This window comes from Gossypium hirsutum, chromosome A01 (genome assembly GCF_007990345.1).
Source record: "Gossypium hirsutum isolate 1008001.06 chromosome A01, Gossypium_hirsutum_v2.1, whole genome shotgun sequence".
Classification (NCBI taxonomy): domain Eukaryota; kingdom Viridiplantae; phylum Streptophyta; class Magnoliopsida; order Malvales; family Malvaceae; genus Gossypium; species Gossypium hirsutum.
The window spans coordinates 115,644,182-115,661,403 of NC_053424.1; the positions used below are offsets into that span (position 1 = coordinate 115,644,182).

Genomic DNA, 17,222 nt, shown 5'->3' on the forward strand with positions numbered 1-17,222 from the left:
ATTAATAAAAATATAATTTAAAAATCAAACTATAAAAAAATACATATATATTATTAAAGTTATATTAGTATTTTAATATTTTTATTTAAATAAATTTATTTTTCTTATTTATCCACTCTCCTATTTTTACTTCCATTTCCGCTCCTTTATATTCAGTTATTATTGTTTAAAAATAACATATAATAAATAACAAAACGTATGGTTTGAAATTAACTAATCATAATGACATGTGAAATATGTACGATATTAAAATAAAAATATATATTAAATTATGAGCAAAATGAAATTTAAACACATAAACACATTAGATAAATTAAATGCACTATAATTATTTATTATGATTATATCATCAATTGTGAGTTAGTGTCGAGTTAACTTGTGACATCAACTCAATTAACAATATTATTAATATATATAGTTGGTGGAGATAATAAATGATACATATTAAAAAATGTATAAAAAAACATTAAATAAAGTTTTGGTTGAGTGATAATTTTAAGGAATTATATGAATATTTTTCTTGATTTTTACAATAAAAATATTAAAATGCCTTCAAATAATATAACTTATTTTAATTACAAAGTGACATTTTTATAATTTTCTAACCAAGTTGGTACATTAATTTCCTAACCGAGTTGGTATATGGCTAATCCTTGATTCCAACTCAGTTAAGAGTTTTATTTTGGTTAAATGGTAAATTTAAGATTTTAATAATCTAATTAATATTGGATTCAAATCTCACAATAAATATATTTTGTTAAAATAAAAAAATTAAAATATTTTCAAAGAATATAAATTTTTTAATTATAAAAAAATTATTTTTATAATTTTTTAAATAACCCAAATAAAATTAAGTTACACCAACTCAATAAAAAATTAATAAATAAAATAAATCATTAAGATAACCTAAATGAATTGAAAGCGATAACATAACGGTAGACATGGTTGTCAGTTCCGATTAGGTCGCTACACAACTTATTATATCTTAGCCAAGTCCTCCACAGTACATTTAATTGTTGGAAATAACAATAAATTACGAAATAATTATTTTATAATCAAAATTAAATAAATTATATTTTTAGTAAATAATAATTTAAGTTCAAAAACCTGGAAAATGAAAACTGTCTTTTCAGGCGAAGTTTTCAAGATGCATGCATTAAAATAGAGTTATGATTTTCAAGTCAAAGGAGAAATTAAATAAATTATATTTTTTATATTTTTTGGTAATATATTATTTGAAAATTGAATTATCTATTTATGCTTTAAAATCCCAAATAGAATACAGACAGGAGGATTGGGAGTAGAAGTTGTCTTGTAACACATCTTATTCTTTAGAACTAAATTCAACTTAGTTCTTTTTAGACCTAACATGCATTTATTTGTAATTAATGTAAAAATAATGATAGAGTAAGATTAGATATTATAATATAAGATAAAAAGAAAGCTAAACACATCGCATTGAAGATAAATATCTATACAAATAAACCCTTAGCTAAATGTAGTATAAATAAAGTTGGGGTTTTGGGATTTGGATGGTTTACTTTGAGTTTGATTTTATAAATGCTTTATGTAGTTTTTTTTTTAAATTTATTTTGATTTAAATTTTTTTATTTAGATTTATTTTAGTTTAGATTTAGAGATATCTCAATTATGAGTGTATTGTATTTTGTAATGTTTGATTTTAATTATAATTATTTAGATGTACATTGTTTATAATTTGTAACTGTAATTTGAAATATAAAAATCTACCCTATCATATAACTACCTTACACATAGTAAAGTATTATTACTCGAGTTCAAAGGCAAATTCTTGGGGGGCCTAGTAGTGGGGATAGCAATGGAGTGTGGCAAAAGTGGATGTTACTAGATTCATTACCATTCCATAGTTAGTACACTTTATTTTACTTTTGAAAACATTTACCATTTTCATAAATGTTGGATGCATATATTCTCACCTGGCTCTGTTGCACTTCAATTTAATTTTTACTAGCTATTTCTAATATTTTCAATCTTTTCAAAGGTAAGTAATATTTAAACAAATTGATTCTTCAAAAAATTATTTAAACATAAATCATACGAGTTTTATTGTAAGTTATTACAAATTCACCCTTGTAACAGTTGGGTAAAATGTTAATTTCATATAATGGGGTAAGGTGGAGCGAATCAAGCAATTATCGTAATTGCTTCATACCCACTGTTTAAAAAGAAAATTCATACCGTCCCGTACTACATCCACTTTTTACAAAAAAAAAAATTCTCTTCAGTTTGAAATCCACCAGGTAGTTCGAATTTTGTCATATCTATCCAACACTGAAGAATTGAAATAATATAAACCTCGAAACCCCAAATTCTATTAAATACATTTGTTAAGGTCATATTTATCAAACAATAAAAAAAATATTAATTAAAACCTTAGCACCTTTGATTATCGAAATAAATTCCATTAAATACATTTGTTAATATTAGATTTTATAGTTCGTCGTTTATTTATTCTAAAAATATTCGTGGTGAAAGAATTAGTTAGGGCTATCGATAAAAAATATACTAATTACTACCAAAAACCCATTAAGAAATATAAATAATGAAATATAATACAGTGTGATGAGTATGCCATGCGACTATATGAGAATAGCATTGAAGGGACTTGTGAAAGATCAGTATTGGTCAATTATAGCACTCTCTTATTTCTTTAATCAAATCAAATCTTCCTAAAATTTTCAATTGGATCTTGTAATTTAAGTATTAATTTTTCCTTTTCCTTTTTTATTTTTTCACTGTCCAAATCCAATCTCAACCCCCAGTCTTTCTCTTTTGCCACATTGATTAACACTGTGAATCTATATTGGTATTTGATAACGCACATTTATTTCGCCGTTGAAAAGTCAACTCTTAACAGTTTTTAGTATCATAAAAATAGACATTTTTATTTACTTCAAATCACATTTTAATTTTTTATGTTTAAAATATTACATTTTAATTATTTACGTTATTATTTTGTTATAAAGTGGTTATTCTATTGTTAAACTCTGTTACCTCTATAACAGCAGTCTTACGTGGCAGTCCCAATAATTTTAAATGCCGACTTAGATGTTTAGTTACTAGGATAAAAATATGTTTTTAATTAAATAAATTTAATTTAGACTGCTACATAGAATGTTTAAGTTAGTATTTAAAATCCATTTGGACTGTAATGTAAGACCGCTGTTAGGGAGGTAACAAAGCTTAACGATAGAGTGACCACTTCGTAACAAAACAATAATGTAAGTGACTAAAATATAACATTTCAAACATAAGTGACTAAAATGTAATCTGAAACAAAAATTGACTATTTTTATAACTTACCATTGTAATTAAAATTATTTTAAAAAGTATTACTAAAAAATATTATACTTAAAAAAAGAGAGAAGGAACCCATGTGATGGCCTAATGGTCAAGGGTGTTTGTTGTTCGAGTTTTATCTTATTATTGTAATTCACAAAAAAAGAAGAGAATATATTAAAATTCGAATAGAATTCATTTTTTAAATATTATATATATGAACTAATTGTACTTTTAATATTAATTATTAAAAAAATTATAATTAAATTTGAATATAATTATTTATAATTATTATGTTTTAGTGAATTTTGATAATTATTGTATAATTAAAGTATTTGAATCACTTTCAAGCGGAGAAAGTAATTAGTCATAATAACGTTTAAAATTATTTTATCCAATTTATAAGAAAAAGAATAAAAATTATTAATAGATGGAATTTGAAATTAATATTAATCAAAATTCTGAAATATGAAATGTTGTATTTGCTTATTTCATTATGTTATATCAAATTTAAGTTACTTTTTATTTATATAAATTTTGAAATATTTATTTGTGTTATAATTAAATAATATATATTCTTTTAATAATATGGTATGATGCCTAATAACGTGGGATAAAAATGATCACATGATTCTATCAAACAAAAATATGATCACATGATTCAAAGAGTTGGACTCATATGCCATTATTGTCCATGTGTGATACTGTGATGACTTGAATTATGACTTTAAAAGAATATTTCCTTATATCTACTGCTTATATTAATTTTTTTTTAAAATCTGTTAAAGTATTTCCATTTAAAGATTATTATTATCAGCTTTAATCAAATAAATGAATTAATGTAATTTTCGAGAAATACATAAACAGGGGCAGATCTCGGCTCCTTTGATTAAAAGATAAAATTTTCTTTAGCCCGATATTGGAATTAAGTTTTTTAGCTCTTAAATAAATAGAAAATTTTTATTTTGACTCCTAATTTAAGCATTTTAATGAAAGAAATTTAACCTTGGCGCTTCTGAAATTTTTTAACTTTATCTCAGTTTCTCTTAAATAAAATTTTTCTTCGCCTCTAATCAATATCTTTTAATCTATTATTCACTTAATCATCTCACATCAGCTCTAACGAACTCACTTCAAGCTAACCTTCCTCTATAAATACCATCTTCCAGCACCAAAAGATGATGAGAGAGAGCACAAGAGAATTCAACGACTCCTGATACCATCACTCTGCCAAATTTTCCAATTCTCTAAACCCTCATTCTTAGAAACTCTCTGTACCATCTTCTGTGTGAACTACTACCGCTATCTACTCAAATGCTTTGTATAACTTAATTACTATAACAAATATAAAATGATAAATCTTAAACCTATATAAAAATTTAAACATAAAATTTTAATTTAATTTAATCATCGTATATCACAAACACAAATATTTGGTAACAAAATGGTTGAATGGCATAAGGCAACTACCACTACCGACTATGCTAATGACAAAAGTTTTTTGGTAACAAAGCTGGCAAAAGCTAATAATTTTTGTCTGGAAATGTGGAAATTAGTGAACTTAATCCTCCAATGTTTGCGTTCCAATTCCATGGCTTCTTCATTTTAATTTAAACCTCACATGATTTTAAATCCTTAACCTTCACTTCTTTTACACCTATGGTTGTTGGAAATAGACCAATTAATTGAATCGAGAATCAATTTTTATATCAATTCAAATGAAGGATAAAACCAATTTTGAATCCATTATTGAGTGAATCCTTCGGAATCAATTGAATCAGGTTAAAAATTTAATTAAATCGATTTTCTCAATTTTTATTATTTTAAACTTTTATTAATTTTTAATAATTTATTTAAAACAATATCAGCCCGGATAAACTACAAACTAAAAACTGATTATTTGACTAGTTTGACCGTCAATTTGGTTTTAAAAACCTTGACCGCAACTAAATTCAAGTTCTTTGTTCATATGTGCATTGTAATAATTTACTTTTATGTTGTAGTAGACAAATGGATAGACAACGGCCTTGGGTCTAACAAGGTAAATTTCCAATTTTAATCACTTCAAAATTTATATAATTATAAATTAATATAAATGATAAAATTATACTTTAGTCCCTAAAGTTTATTATTATTTACCTCTTAATCCTGCTCAGACATATCCTTGTAATTCTGTAGACTTACACTTAATTAGCGACACTAATAATAAAAACCGAAAACACAGTTTTGGAGGCATCTGCATTATTTTATTACCCATAAAGGAATTTGAATGGTAGCTTCTACCATAAACAAGCCAGCAGGTCACGGAAATCAAAGCAGCAGGGAAAATGGATCAGACCAGTCCACTCTACACACAAAAAAAATGACCCACCATCTTATATTTAATTAAACAAACCACAAAGAAAAATAGATTAATAATAATAATAATAAAATACTAATGACACCCTTCATGTCACACAACCTGTTCCGAAAAGTCAGTGTTACCCTTGTCTTTTTGTAGTTATTGATGAAGCAAGGCAGCTTGGAAAAGGAAATGTCTGGTCTTGTATGTCACAAATTATTAACTGGTTTTTCAGTATCTAGATGATGATATATTGTGTATATTTACAACACAATGCTATTTCAGAAATTTCACTTTCGTGTTTTAAGGTATGGTCCTTGTTTCTTTCCTTCCATTTTTAGCTCAAATGCTTCACCTTTGGGTACAATAATTTCTTTTCTTTCTTCTTTTTCTATGTTATTTTGCTTGTTTTTTAAGAACCCAGAATTTCTGGAATCTAAAGCATGTTGTTTTAGTTTGTTTGATGCAAGATTTTGAAGTGGGTATTTGAAGAAACCGCCATTGGTGTTTCAAATGAAGCTTCTTTGGTAGCGGTTAGGGTGATCTGGTCCAATGCAGCATAAAAAATCTGTCATGAGAAACAAGTTTGCTTCACTGCTTGTTTTATCTCTTGTTACAGTGGTTTTAAGCACTACTGACCCTGGGGACCTTGATGTCTTAATGCAATTCAGAGATGGACTTGAGAATCCTGAGCTCTTGAAGTGGCCTGAAAATGGAGGTGACCCTTGTGGTCCTCCGAGTTGGAACCATGTTTTCTGTGCTGAGTCCCGGGTTACTCAGATTCAAGCTCAAGGTATGGGGTTGAAGGGTACTTTGCCACAGAACTTGAACAAGCTCACCATGCTCAACAACATAGGTCTCCAAAGAAACCAATTGAGTGGAAAGTTGCCATCTTTTAGTGGCTTATCAAATTTGCAGTATGCTTATTTGGATTACAACAATTTTGATTCAATTCCAGCTGATTTCTTTGATGGTTTAGATGATTTGGAAGCGTTGGCATTGGATCACAACAATTTTAATGCCACAACTGGCTGGTCAATCCCCAAGGCTTTACAAAGTTCTGCTCAATTGACTAACTTTTCTTGTATGAGTTGTAATTTGATTGGTTCATTGCCAGATTTTCTTGGTTCCATGCCTTCTTTGACAAACTTGAAGCTTTCTGATAATAAATTATCCGGTGAAATTCCGAACACCTTCAATGGCAGTGTTCTGCAGATGCTTTGGCTGAATGGGAATCAATTTACTGGACCAATTGATGTAGTGGCAACAATGGACTCCCTCACAGTTCTATGGCTGCATGGAAACCTTTTCTCTGGACCAATCCCAGACAACATTGGTAACTTAACTCTTTTGCAAGATCTCAATCTTAATACAAATAACCTTGTTGGTTTAATTCCTAATAGTTTAGCAAACATGAAACTGGGCACCTTAGATTTAAACAATAATCAGTTTATGGGTCCAATTCCAATGTTTAAAGTTTCAAATGCGACTTTTGCTTCAAACAAGTTTTGTAAAGCCAGTCAGGGACTTCCTTGTTCCCCAGAAGTTATGGCACTTTTAAGGTTTCTTGGTGGGGTGAATTACCCTTCCAGGCTTGTTTCTTCTTGGACTGATAACGAGCCTTGCAATTGGGTGGGAATTAGATGTAATGGTGAGAAAGTTTCCATCATAAACTTGCCCCATTATAATCTTTCTGGTACTTTGAGTCCTTCAGTTGCAAACTTGGATTCCCTTTCTCAAATTAGGCTTCAATCTAATAATCTAAGTGGTCCAGTTCCGGATAACTGGACGAGCTTGAAATCTCTGGAAACTTTGGATCTCAGTGGCAATAACATATCTGGTCCATTACCAAAATTTGGTAGCACTGTGAAGCTTTTAATAGCTGATAATCCTTTATTGAATGGTGATAAGAAAGCCCCTTCCACCGGGGACAATGCGCCATCCGGGAGTTCGGGTTTTCCGACCAATAGCCGATCTACCTCTTCAAAAGGTTCAGGGTCTAGTCCCACTGATTCTTCTGTGGAATCAACCGAACCAAAAGGGTCCAAACAAAGCACATTTGTTTCAATTGTTGTTCCGGTTGCGAGTTTTGTGGTTCTTGCCTTTCTCGTTGTTCCTTTGTCTTTCTACTGTTGTAAGAAAAGACAAGACAGTAAGTTGGCTCCTTCCTTGGTGATTCACCCAAGGGATCTGTCTGATTCAGACAATGCGGTTAAGGTTGTTGTTGCGAGTAACACCAAAGGAAGCACTTCTGCACTAACAGGGAGTGGTTCTGCAAGCAGGAACAGTAGCAACACTGGGGAGTCTCATATTATTGAAGCTGGAAACTTAGTCATATCAGTTCAAGTTCTTCGAAATGTGACGAAAAATTTCGCACCTGAAAACGAGCTTGGCCGTGGTGGCTTCGGTGTAGTTTATAAAGGGGAACTAGATGACGGGACACAAATTGCAGTTAAAAGAATGGAAGCTGGTGTGATTACAAGCAAGGCTTTGGATGAATTCCAGTCTGAAATTGCAGTCCTTTCAAAGGTCCGGCACCGTCATTTGGTATCTCTTTTGGGTTATTCCATTGAAGGCAATGAGAGAATTCTTGTTTATGAGTATATGTCTCAAGGAGCTCTTAGCAAGCATCTTTTCCATTGGAAGAGCCTGAAATTGGAGCCTCTATCTTGGAAGAGACGATTAAATATTGCCCTGGATGTAGCTAGAGGAATGGAGTATCTTCACACACTGGCTCACCAAAGCTTCATACATAGAGATCTTAAATCTTCAAATATTTTACTTGGTGATGATTTCAGAGCAAAAGTTGCGGATTTCGGTTTGGTAAAACTTGCCCCTGATGGGGAGAAATCTGTTGTGACGAGGCTTGCCGGGACTTTTGGTTACTTAGCACCGGAATATGCAGGTATGCAACTCCTTTAATCTTTTCCAATCATTTGCAATGATATAGGCTAAATAGACATCATAAGTTTTTCTCAGTGAAGTAGTTAATTTGTTTAAACTTCGAACTGTTCGAACTTTTGTTTCTATACATAGCTTGAGTTCCTCCATTGGAGTCCCATAGTTGTTGTTCTTGAAAATCTTTTGGCTTTTGTCATTTTTGTTTCGTGTCTAACTTCACATGCCAATCAATTCAGTGACAGGAAAAATCACGACCAAAGCTGATGTCTTTAGTTTCGGAGTTGTGCTGATGGAACTTCTAACTGGATTGATGGCACTAGACGATGATAGACCCGAAGACACCCAGTACTTAGCTGGATGGTTCTGGCATATCAAATCAGACAAGGAGAAACTGAGGGCAGCCATTGACCCTACTCTTGACATAAAAGATGAAACTTTCGAGAGTATTTCCATCATTGCTGAACTAGCTGGACATTGCACAGCAAGGGAACCCAACCAAAGACCAGACATGGGCCACGCTGTGAATGTATTGGCTCCACTTGTTGAAAAATGGAAACCATTGGATGATGACAGTGATGAATATTGTGGCATCGATTACAGTCTTCCACTTAACCAGATGGTGAAAGGTTGGCAAGAAGCTGAAGGAAAGGAGTTTAGTTATATGGATTTAGAAGACAGCAAAGGTAGTATCCCTGCTAGGCCTACTGGTTTTGCGGATTCGTTCACTTCAGCTGATGGTCGATGAAAAAGAGGTAAATCCGTTGCATATTTCCTTTTAATATTTTTGTTCATTTGGGAGTTGTAGATAGCTGTTTGTGTTCTATCTATTTGAGAATTCAATGTTAATATATAAATTTTTCTTGTTTGTGGTTGGTTTTTATTGGTGGGTTCCCTTGTCTTTAAATTATAAGATTCATGTTTTGGTGTTTAAACTTTCAGTTTGTAACATTTTGGCCCGAGTCTACAATGGCATTAGCCATCCAAAACATTATCACCTATTGATTGTAATAATTAGATGGGCATGCAGGGGGTAATGTACTTCTGAGGTTGATTCCTTTGTGATGCTATTTGTAAGACCCAAATTTTGCCCGGGGCCAATAAAATCACAGCCCAAATATCAAAACTCAACTAAAACCCAAAATATCCCAAGCCCAAATATAACCCAAAATAAAAAATAAAAAAAATAAAAAAATGAAAAAAAAGAAAAAAACCTAACCTCTTCACCCTATGTGCCGCCCTAAGCGCCGCCCTAGTCCTCTTTTGTCTACCACTTGTAAAAAGAAAAGATTGTAAATAATAAAAAAAATGTTGTAACAAGGTTATAAAAGCCATCATAAAACCAAATGTAAAGAGGGGAGGAGGAAAAGAAAAAAAAATATTGTATTTTCACATAGAGATCAAAAATCCAAAGCAAAAAAAAAAAGGTTGATTTTAATTTCTTGTATTCCCTTTGTTCATTTTTCATTTTTGTTATTTTATTTTATTTTCTTTATTTTATATATATATACATAATTTAATTGAATTACTTATTTGAATTCCCTTGCAAACATGTTTATATTTTTCCCTTTAAATCTATTTATGTATACCATTTGTTCCCCAATTTTAAATTATACTTTGTTTATTTCAAACACTTGCCTATATTACTATTTTTTTATATACAATGTTTATATTAAGTTTTATGCTTTATGTATCTTGTTAATTGTTGGTAAGTAAATCTTGTTTCAAAATATTTTGTATAATTATTGATTTATATTATATAGTATGTCATTCGTATATTCTTTTGTATATTCTTACATGGTTGCATTTATATAATTCATTTATGTTACAACTTGCTAATATGTACATTATTCGTTTTAAAATTTTATATAGGTACACATTACTATTGCTATGCACATAATATATATATTATATATATACATTTTTTGAATCTTGTTTTTAAATTATTTTGCATAACACTAACTTTAAATTTCCTCTTATAATACTTATTTTGAAGCTCATTTATATGTTAAACTTTATATGCTTTATGTATTATTTATTTTTATTTTTTATTTATTTTACAATCTATTGTAAATTTTTTGCATGTATTATCTGTTTATGTATATATATATTTATATATAATTTACCTACTTTTAAATTGTTCATTTCAAGTTTATTTGTTTTAACATTTTTTATGACCTTTTAAAATATTTTTCTTAAAATAGATTTTTATTTAACCATTAGTTAGAAACGTTAAATAGTGTATGTGGTAAGATTATTATCATTGGGCATGTTACGATTTTCATGTTTGCACTTTTCAAAAATTTGTATAATATATTATTGATATATGTTTTTCATATTTGTTACTTTGTTTTGCATCCCCATGTATTATATTATGATTGAGATTGCCAACCTATTTGCCTGAAATTAACCTATTTGCCTGAAATTATTCATTTCATTTTCTTTGCTTCAAATGAATCGAATAAATACGTTGCAAGTTTGTTTCCATAATCACCCCCTTTTAAAAAATAAAAAATAAAAAAAAATTCAAAGCGAGGTAATATTTCGTGTTTGATAATTCGAGAAATTGTGCCCTAACGTGTTGGGTTTCGATTTTCTGTTTGACCAAATAAATATTCTCTCGAGATTTCGTCCATGTTTTTTTAAATTAAAAATAAGGCAATATTTCGAATTTAGAAAATTCAAGAAAATCGTACCCTAACTTACTAGGTTTCAATTTTTCTTGTTTAACCTAAATAACTAAATATCCTTTTAAAATTTCAAATGCATGAGTTTTGGAAATTATAAAATGATCTTGTATCGAGGATTTGAAATGTTGTGTCCTATCGTGCCGGGTTGCGCTTTTTCATTTGTTCAAAACGATCGAAGATCCCTTTGGAATTTCACTCACGTTTTCTAAAAACTCTTTAAAATGAAAGAAATGTTCGATGTTTGGCAATTCGGGGAATAGTGCCCTATTGTGTTGGGTTGCAATCTCCCGTTTGTTCAAAATAATCGAATGTCTCTTCGGAATTTCACTCGTATCTTCTAAGGTGAGGCAATGGTCAATGTTTGGAAATTCGAGGAATCATACCCTACTGTGCTGGGTATCGATTTTTCGTTGGACCAAATAGTTGGGCATCCTTTTGTTATTTTCAAATTATAAATTTTCGAACGTCGAAACAAGAAGATTTTTGGCAAAGGATTCGGGTTATTCAAATGTTATTAAAAAGAACCACATTTCAAAAACATTTTTAATTTTAGACAAAAGGACATTATTTAATCGATTTGATACCAATTTTGGGCGTAACGAGGGTGCTAATCCTTCCTCATACGTAACCGACTCCCGAGCCTATTTTCTCATATTTTCGTAGACCAAAATAATTGTTTTAGTAAATCAAAATGTTTTATTAAAACAACCCAAATTTCTAGGTGATCCGATCAGACCTAAACAAGAAAAGGTTGGTGGCGACTCCATTTTCGCTTTCCAAAAAGTCGATCAATCATTTTTACTTCGAAATATAAAAAAAATGGTTTCGACACTATTATTATCCATTATTATGAACAAGTACATAATGTGGGCATGTAGATATTTTTATCTATATGAGTCTAGTACTCAAGAAATCATCACGTCTTTTTTGAACACATCCATAACCAAATGGAACCCACAAAGAAAGACACAAAATATGAAAGCAGTAGATGAAAAGTAATTTAAGGGGAAGACACTGAGGGCTAATCCAATTGCATGTGTTGTTTGATAGATGGATATATAGAAAGGGTTGTGCTGCTTGTTATTGTCATGTTGTGAAGTTGGGGCCATTGGATTGATTATTACTAGGAAACACCAAACACCCATATCACATATGTGCCTTATCTTTTACTTCCAATCATAGACTTGCATTGCTCCCACATTTGGCTGGCTGGCCACTTTAACTTTCATTTCATTGATTGATGGATGGATGGACGGATGGATTAAGAAGATAGTAATAGTATTCCTTTTCCTTGGCCAATGATGTACACAATGCTTTCGAGTTACCATTATACTCCTAATAATGATGTGTGTGAAGCACCATACATTTTCATTTTCACCTCAGGAAATCAACAAGCTCCATGCAAAATATAAATGATCAATACCACATTGTCTTCTTTCTACATTCATGTAATTTTTTTTTCTCTAAAACCAATTCGAACCGATTGGTCATCACCCTATACACGATAGTCTAAGAAATTTCAAAGTATTTGTCAAAACCTGAATATGGCCTATCCCAATTCAAAAGATTAGTCTATTTCATTACTTAAAAGCAAATTATTTAACATGTCGATAAAGTTTAAAAACTTCTCAAGCAAATTATTTAGTACACCGTCAATAAAATTATGTAAAATAAACCAGATTTCACTATTGGAGAAAGCTCAAGATCAAGCTCAAGATGGGAGAACAAGACGATGAATTAGAGGAAAAAGGAAGAAGGGTTTAGAAGAAAAACAAAAACCCATTTGTTTGGAGTAGGTTTTTTTTTTGGATCAAACAAATCATCACAATTTCCTTTAATTTTGGTAGGGGTTTGTAGGAAAGCTCAGTGAATTTTAGGCTAAAACTAAACATGGATTAAAAATTTTGATTTTTTGATGGAATGGAGTTTGGTTAAAAAAATTTATGATAATATTTGATTTATATAATTTAAACTACCGCACAAGTACTGTGGTTAACCAAGAACTTGGCTTCCCAAAAAGTGTGGTTAGCGAATGGAAGAAATTGGTCAACTAACTTTGCAATCCTTTGTTGGTTGTTATGGAAATGCCACAACAATTTCATCTTCAATAATATTCATAGTAATGTTGATGTTGTTGTAGATACAAGTCTAGTCTAAGCTGAGAGTTTTGTTAACTCAAAATCATGTGAGCTCTATCACATTCAAATAATATCGAGTGATCATTGAAGGAAACTAGAAAAAAGGGTGGGCAAGTTAAATACAAATGATGCATTTTTGGAAAACATTAACACTGTTGCAATAGGAGGAGTGTTTAGAGATCATGATGGCAATTGGAAGTGTGGGTTTACCATGTGGATTGGGAAAGATTCAATCTTCAAAACTGAGGTATGAGCTATTTTAGAAGGTCTAAACTTAGCATGGACATTTGGATTTAGGCAACAAGAGTTGGAATGTGATAATGCCTTAGTTGTGGAAACCATTTTAACTGAGGCTGCGAGAAGTAGTATGTTACCTGAGTTGCACTTGATTAAGCAACTCATATGTCATGATTAGAAGGTTCGTCTTCAACACATTCCAACAGAATACAACAAAGGAGCTGATTGATGGCTAAGTTTGGCAAAGAGAATTATGATGAGATGCATATATTTGAGGAGTGTCCATCCTTATTAAGGAAGCTACTCAAGGGTGACCTTCATCCTATTATTTTTTTCTTCTAGTTAACTTGCTTTTTGATTTCTCTTTTTAGTTGTTTCTTGTTACCAAAAAAAATACCACACAAGTATGACTTGTGAATCAATTCACTATCTTGGGGATATGGTGAACGCTCTTTACCAAAAAACCAAATGTTGGTATTCATTAAAATAGTTAGAGTTACTTCTATATATAAAGCATTGATTGAGTTGATGTTACCCTCGATCAAACCTCAATTCAGTTGTAAAATTACTAAAAGCCCTTTTTTATAAAAGAACAAATATTATTTTGAAGATCTTTTTTTCTTTTTACATTTCGATAAATTTAAAAAATACATATTGATGATGAGAATAATGGTATTTGAACCCAAGAAATATTTGGTTTGGCTTTTATTTTAACTAAAGTTATGTTTGGTTTTTATTTTATTTTTAATAAATTTATTACATAATTGTTTCCACTCATATTGTGGGTATGTCATAAGTGAATTCTTTTTTGTTCTAATCATCGAAAAGTGGAAAAATAAAGACCTAAAGCTAGGTGATCTTACAAAGATCTCTAAACAGAAGCTTACAAAGAGAAAATTTATGATGAAGAAAGATTTTCCTACGTTTGATATGTATACATACTAAGAGAACACTATAAAAATCTTTCGCTTGTTTTAGGTTTTTTATAGTTGATTTCTCCTATTTAATTTATTGGACTATATGATCTTTAATATCTTAACGCAGTAGTGAAAGGAATGCTAGTTAATGGCAACTAATTTTCTTTGCTCAAAAGGAATGATTGGACAATGAATTTCATGACACTCACCCTATCAATCTTGTGGTAACCCTTCCAGTTAACCTTCGCAATAAGATTAGCACTAAGGCCACGATTGTTGCACTTAACATAGTAAAGGATATCTTCGTAATTAACTTTGTCGAGTCTTTAAAGTGCATCCATCCATCCATCAGGCTTAATGAAGTCACCCAATGTGGATTCCATGATAATAGTTGTAGAGAATTTCTTCCATGGCCTACCTAAGTATGTTGCAAAATTTAACCTATTGTTGAAGAGCTTTTGCTCGAGGACAATTTTGTACTTTTGGATCACATTACCAGTTTTCTCATCAATGAAGCCCTTGCCCTGTATTGCCACTATGTTGAATTGCTTATCCATTGGCCTCATTACAATAATCAATGAGTTCTAGATAACAATAAGGGAGTCACCAAAGATGAAGTCAATGGTTCCAGAAATGACACAATTGTGAAAGAACTAACGATTTGCTTGATTGTACAAGGTGTCTTGGTGGGCATCGATTCTACAATTGAAGAAGGTTGATTTATTTGATTAAATACAAAGAGCCACCGTCTAGTGCTTTTCAAGACTAGCGGTGTTTTAGAATCCCATGGATTTGGCACTAAACCCATTCCCAATAGCAGTTGCACCATTAAAAATATGAAATTATTTTATTATAATAAATTATCGTGAGAAATATTTATGATAGATTAACTGGATTGAGTTATCTTCTACAAGATTATGAAAACTATATAAGTTGCTACTTATGTTATTGGTTGATATAGATGACCTTTTCTATTAATAAAAAATTACATGATTAATAAAAAAAAAGAACGATTAGAGTTCTTGGATACTTACAAAAAGTGGCAGTTTGCCAAGTGGTAATTTCGCTACCATTTTTGACACCCTTGCGACTAATGACAATAGTTTTTCTTGGGCCAGCACTATACATGATTATGATGGTGTATTGTTTGTCTATGGCGATGTACTCAACATAGATTCCGGCCTTGATATAAATCACATGCCGAATATTAGAGTTCTTGGGAGCGGCAACTAATGTTGCACCAATGGTCTTAAATTGGCTGTTACCATCCTTGGCCACAATAACATTTGGTTTCAAGTTGCTATTATCAATCCTAGCCAAAAGCTAGCGACCTTTTATTGAGAACCACGAGGGATATTCATTCTTCTCAACGAAAAAAAAGTGTATGGGAGTTAGTAATGTTTAAATAGATATCGAATTTGGAAAGAATATCCGACAACTTTGTTGATATTGTCAAGGCATTACCTGTGAGTTCACTAGCATTGACAATACCCATTTGCATGGTTTCTTTCATCATGTTATCATGTTCAAAACCATTCAAGCATGATTGCTGATATGATATAACAGTGCTCAACCAGGTTCTAAGATCATTAATATGGTCATTAATGTTGTGCAATTCATTATCAATGACATCAGAGTATGATGCTTGAAGTGAATCAACAGCATAGTTATTGTAACAGTCCGGTTTAGACCCTAGTCGGAATAGTGGTTTCGGGACCATAAATCCGAGTCTAAAAAATATTTTAATATTATTTTCTGTGTCTGTGATATATGAATTTGTATCTGTGAAATTTCTATGATTTCATTTGTCTTTTTCTGTGCTCGATTTTACAAAAAAGATTTAATCGCGTAAATGATAAAATCTATATGTCAGATATTCAACTTGTTTAATTGGCATGGCTTTGGATTATATGGCCTTATGTGGCAATTATTCCATTGAATTTTTGAGTGGTCATAAATGACCTTGTCTCATGTCATTTATATGTTTATTAATGAAGGATACAATGGTAATTCATGCTTTAACATGAATTAAAGAAAACAAAATTCATGCATGTGTTCATAAAACACCTATTAGAACCGAAAAATCAAAGAAAATAAAAAGAAGAAAACCCTTTTAGGTTTCGGCTCTTGTTCATCTTGATTAAGGTATGAATTTTCGTCCGTTTTTTATAATTTCTACGTTTCTGTGATCGTTGTTTCGTGTTCTTCAAAGCCCATGTCTGAATTTCTATTTCTGTTAAAGATTTCATGAAATTCCATTGTTGATATCATGAGTTTTGGGATGAAATATGAAGGCTTGGTAAATGATTATCATGTTTTATCTTTGGATTTTTTATGGAATAGAGCTAATTGGGCTAATTTGTGAAAATGAGGTTTTTAAGGACTAAATTTTGAATTAAATATGTTATTTAGGCTCGTATGGAAGCCATGTATATTCGGCCAAGCTATAGTCTAGGTGAATTTTACATATTGGTGATTTTGTGAAAAATGGACTAAATTGTCAAAGTGTGAAAATGTAAGGGCTAAAATGTAAAGTGCCCTAATTATGTGTATATGAATTAAATTGAATGAAATGAATGATTGAATGGTTGAATTTGTATTGTATTGTATTAGATAAAGAACAAAGAAAATCGGACTTAGATCGGGGGAAGTCCAAAATAGTTGAATAGACAACTTGTTTTAT

At 30.8% G+C, this 17,222-nt stretch overlaps 1 protein-coding gene across 2 annotated transcripts; it reads left to right on the plus strand.

The window, feature by feature from the left end:
* Positions 1-5,643: 5,643 nt before the first annotated feature.
* Positions 5,644-9,438, plus strand: LOC107925647 (receptor protein kinase TMK1). 2 transcript variants are annotated; one of them, XM_016856358.2, is made up of 3 exons: positions 5,644-5,967; positions 6,115-8,564; positions 8,797-9,438. In XM_016856358.2, exons 2-3 carry the CDS (start codon positions 6,212-6,214, stop codon positions 9,303-9,305), a joined length of 2,862 nt encoding a protein of 953 aa, XP_016711847.2. In that variant the 5' UTR covers positions 5,644-5,967; positions 6,115-6,211; the 3' UTR covers positions 9,306-9,438. The 2 variants fall into 2 exon arrangements, with proteins under 2 accessions (XP_016711847.2, XP_040970542.1); XM_041114608.1 differs by having other exon boundaries at positions 5,847-6,020.
* Positions 9,439-17,222: the final 7,784 nt, after the last annotated feature.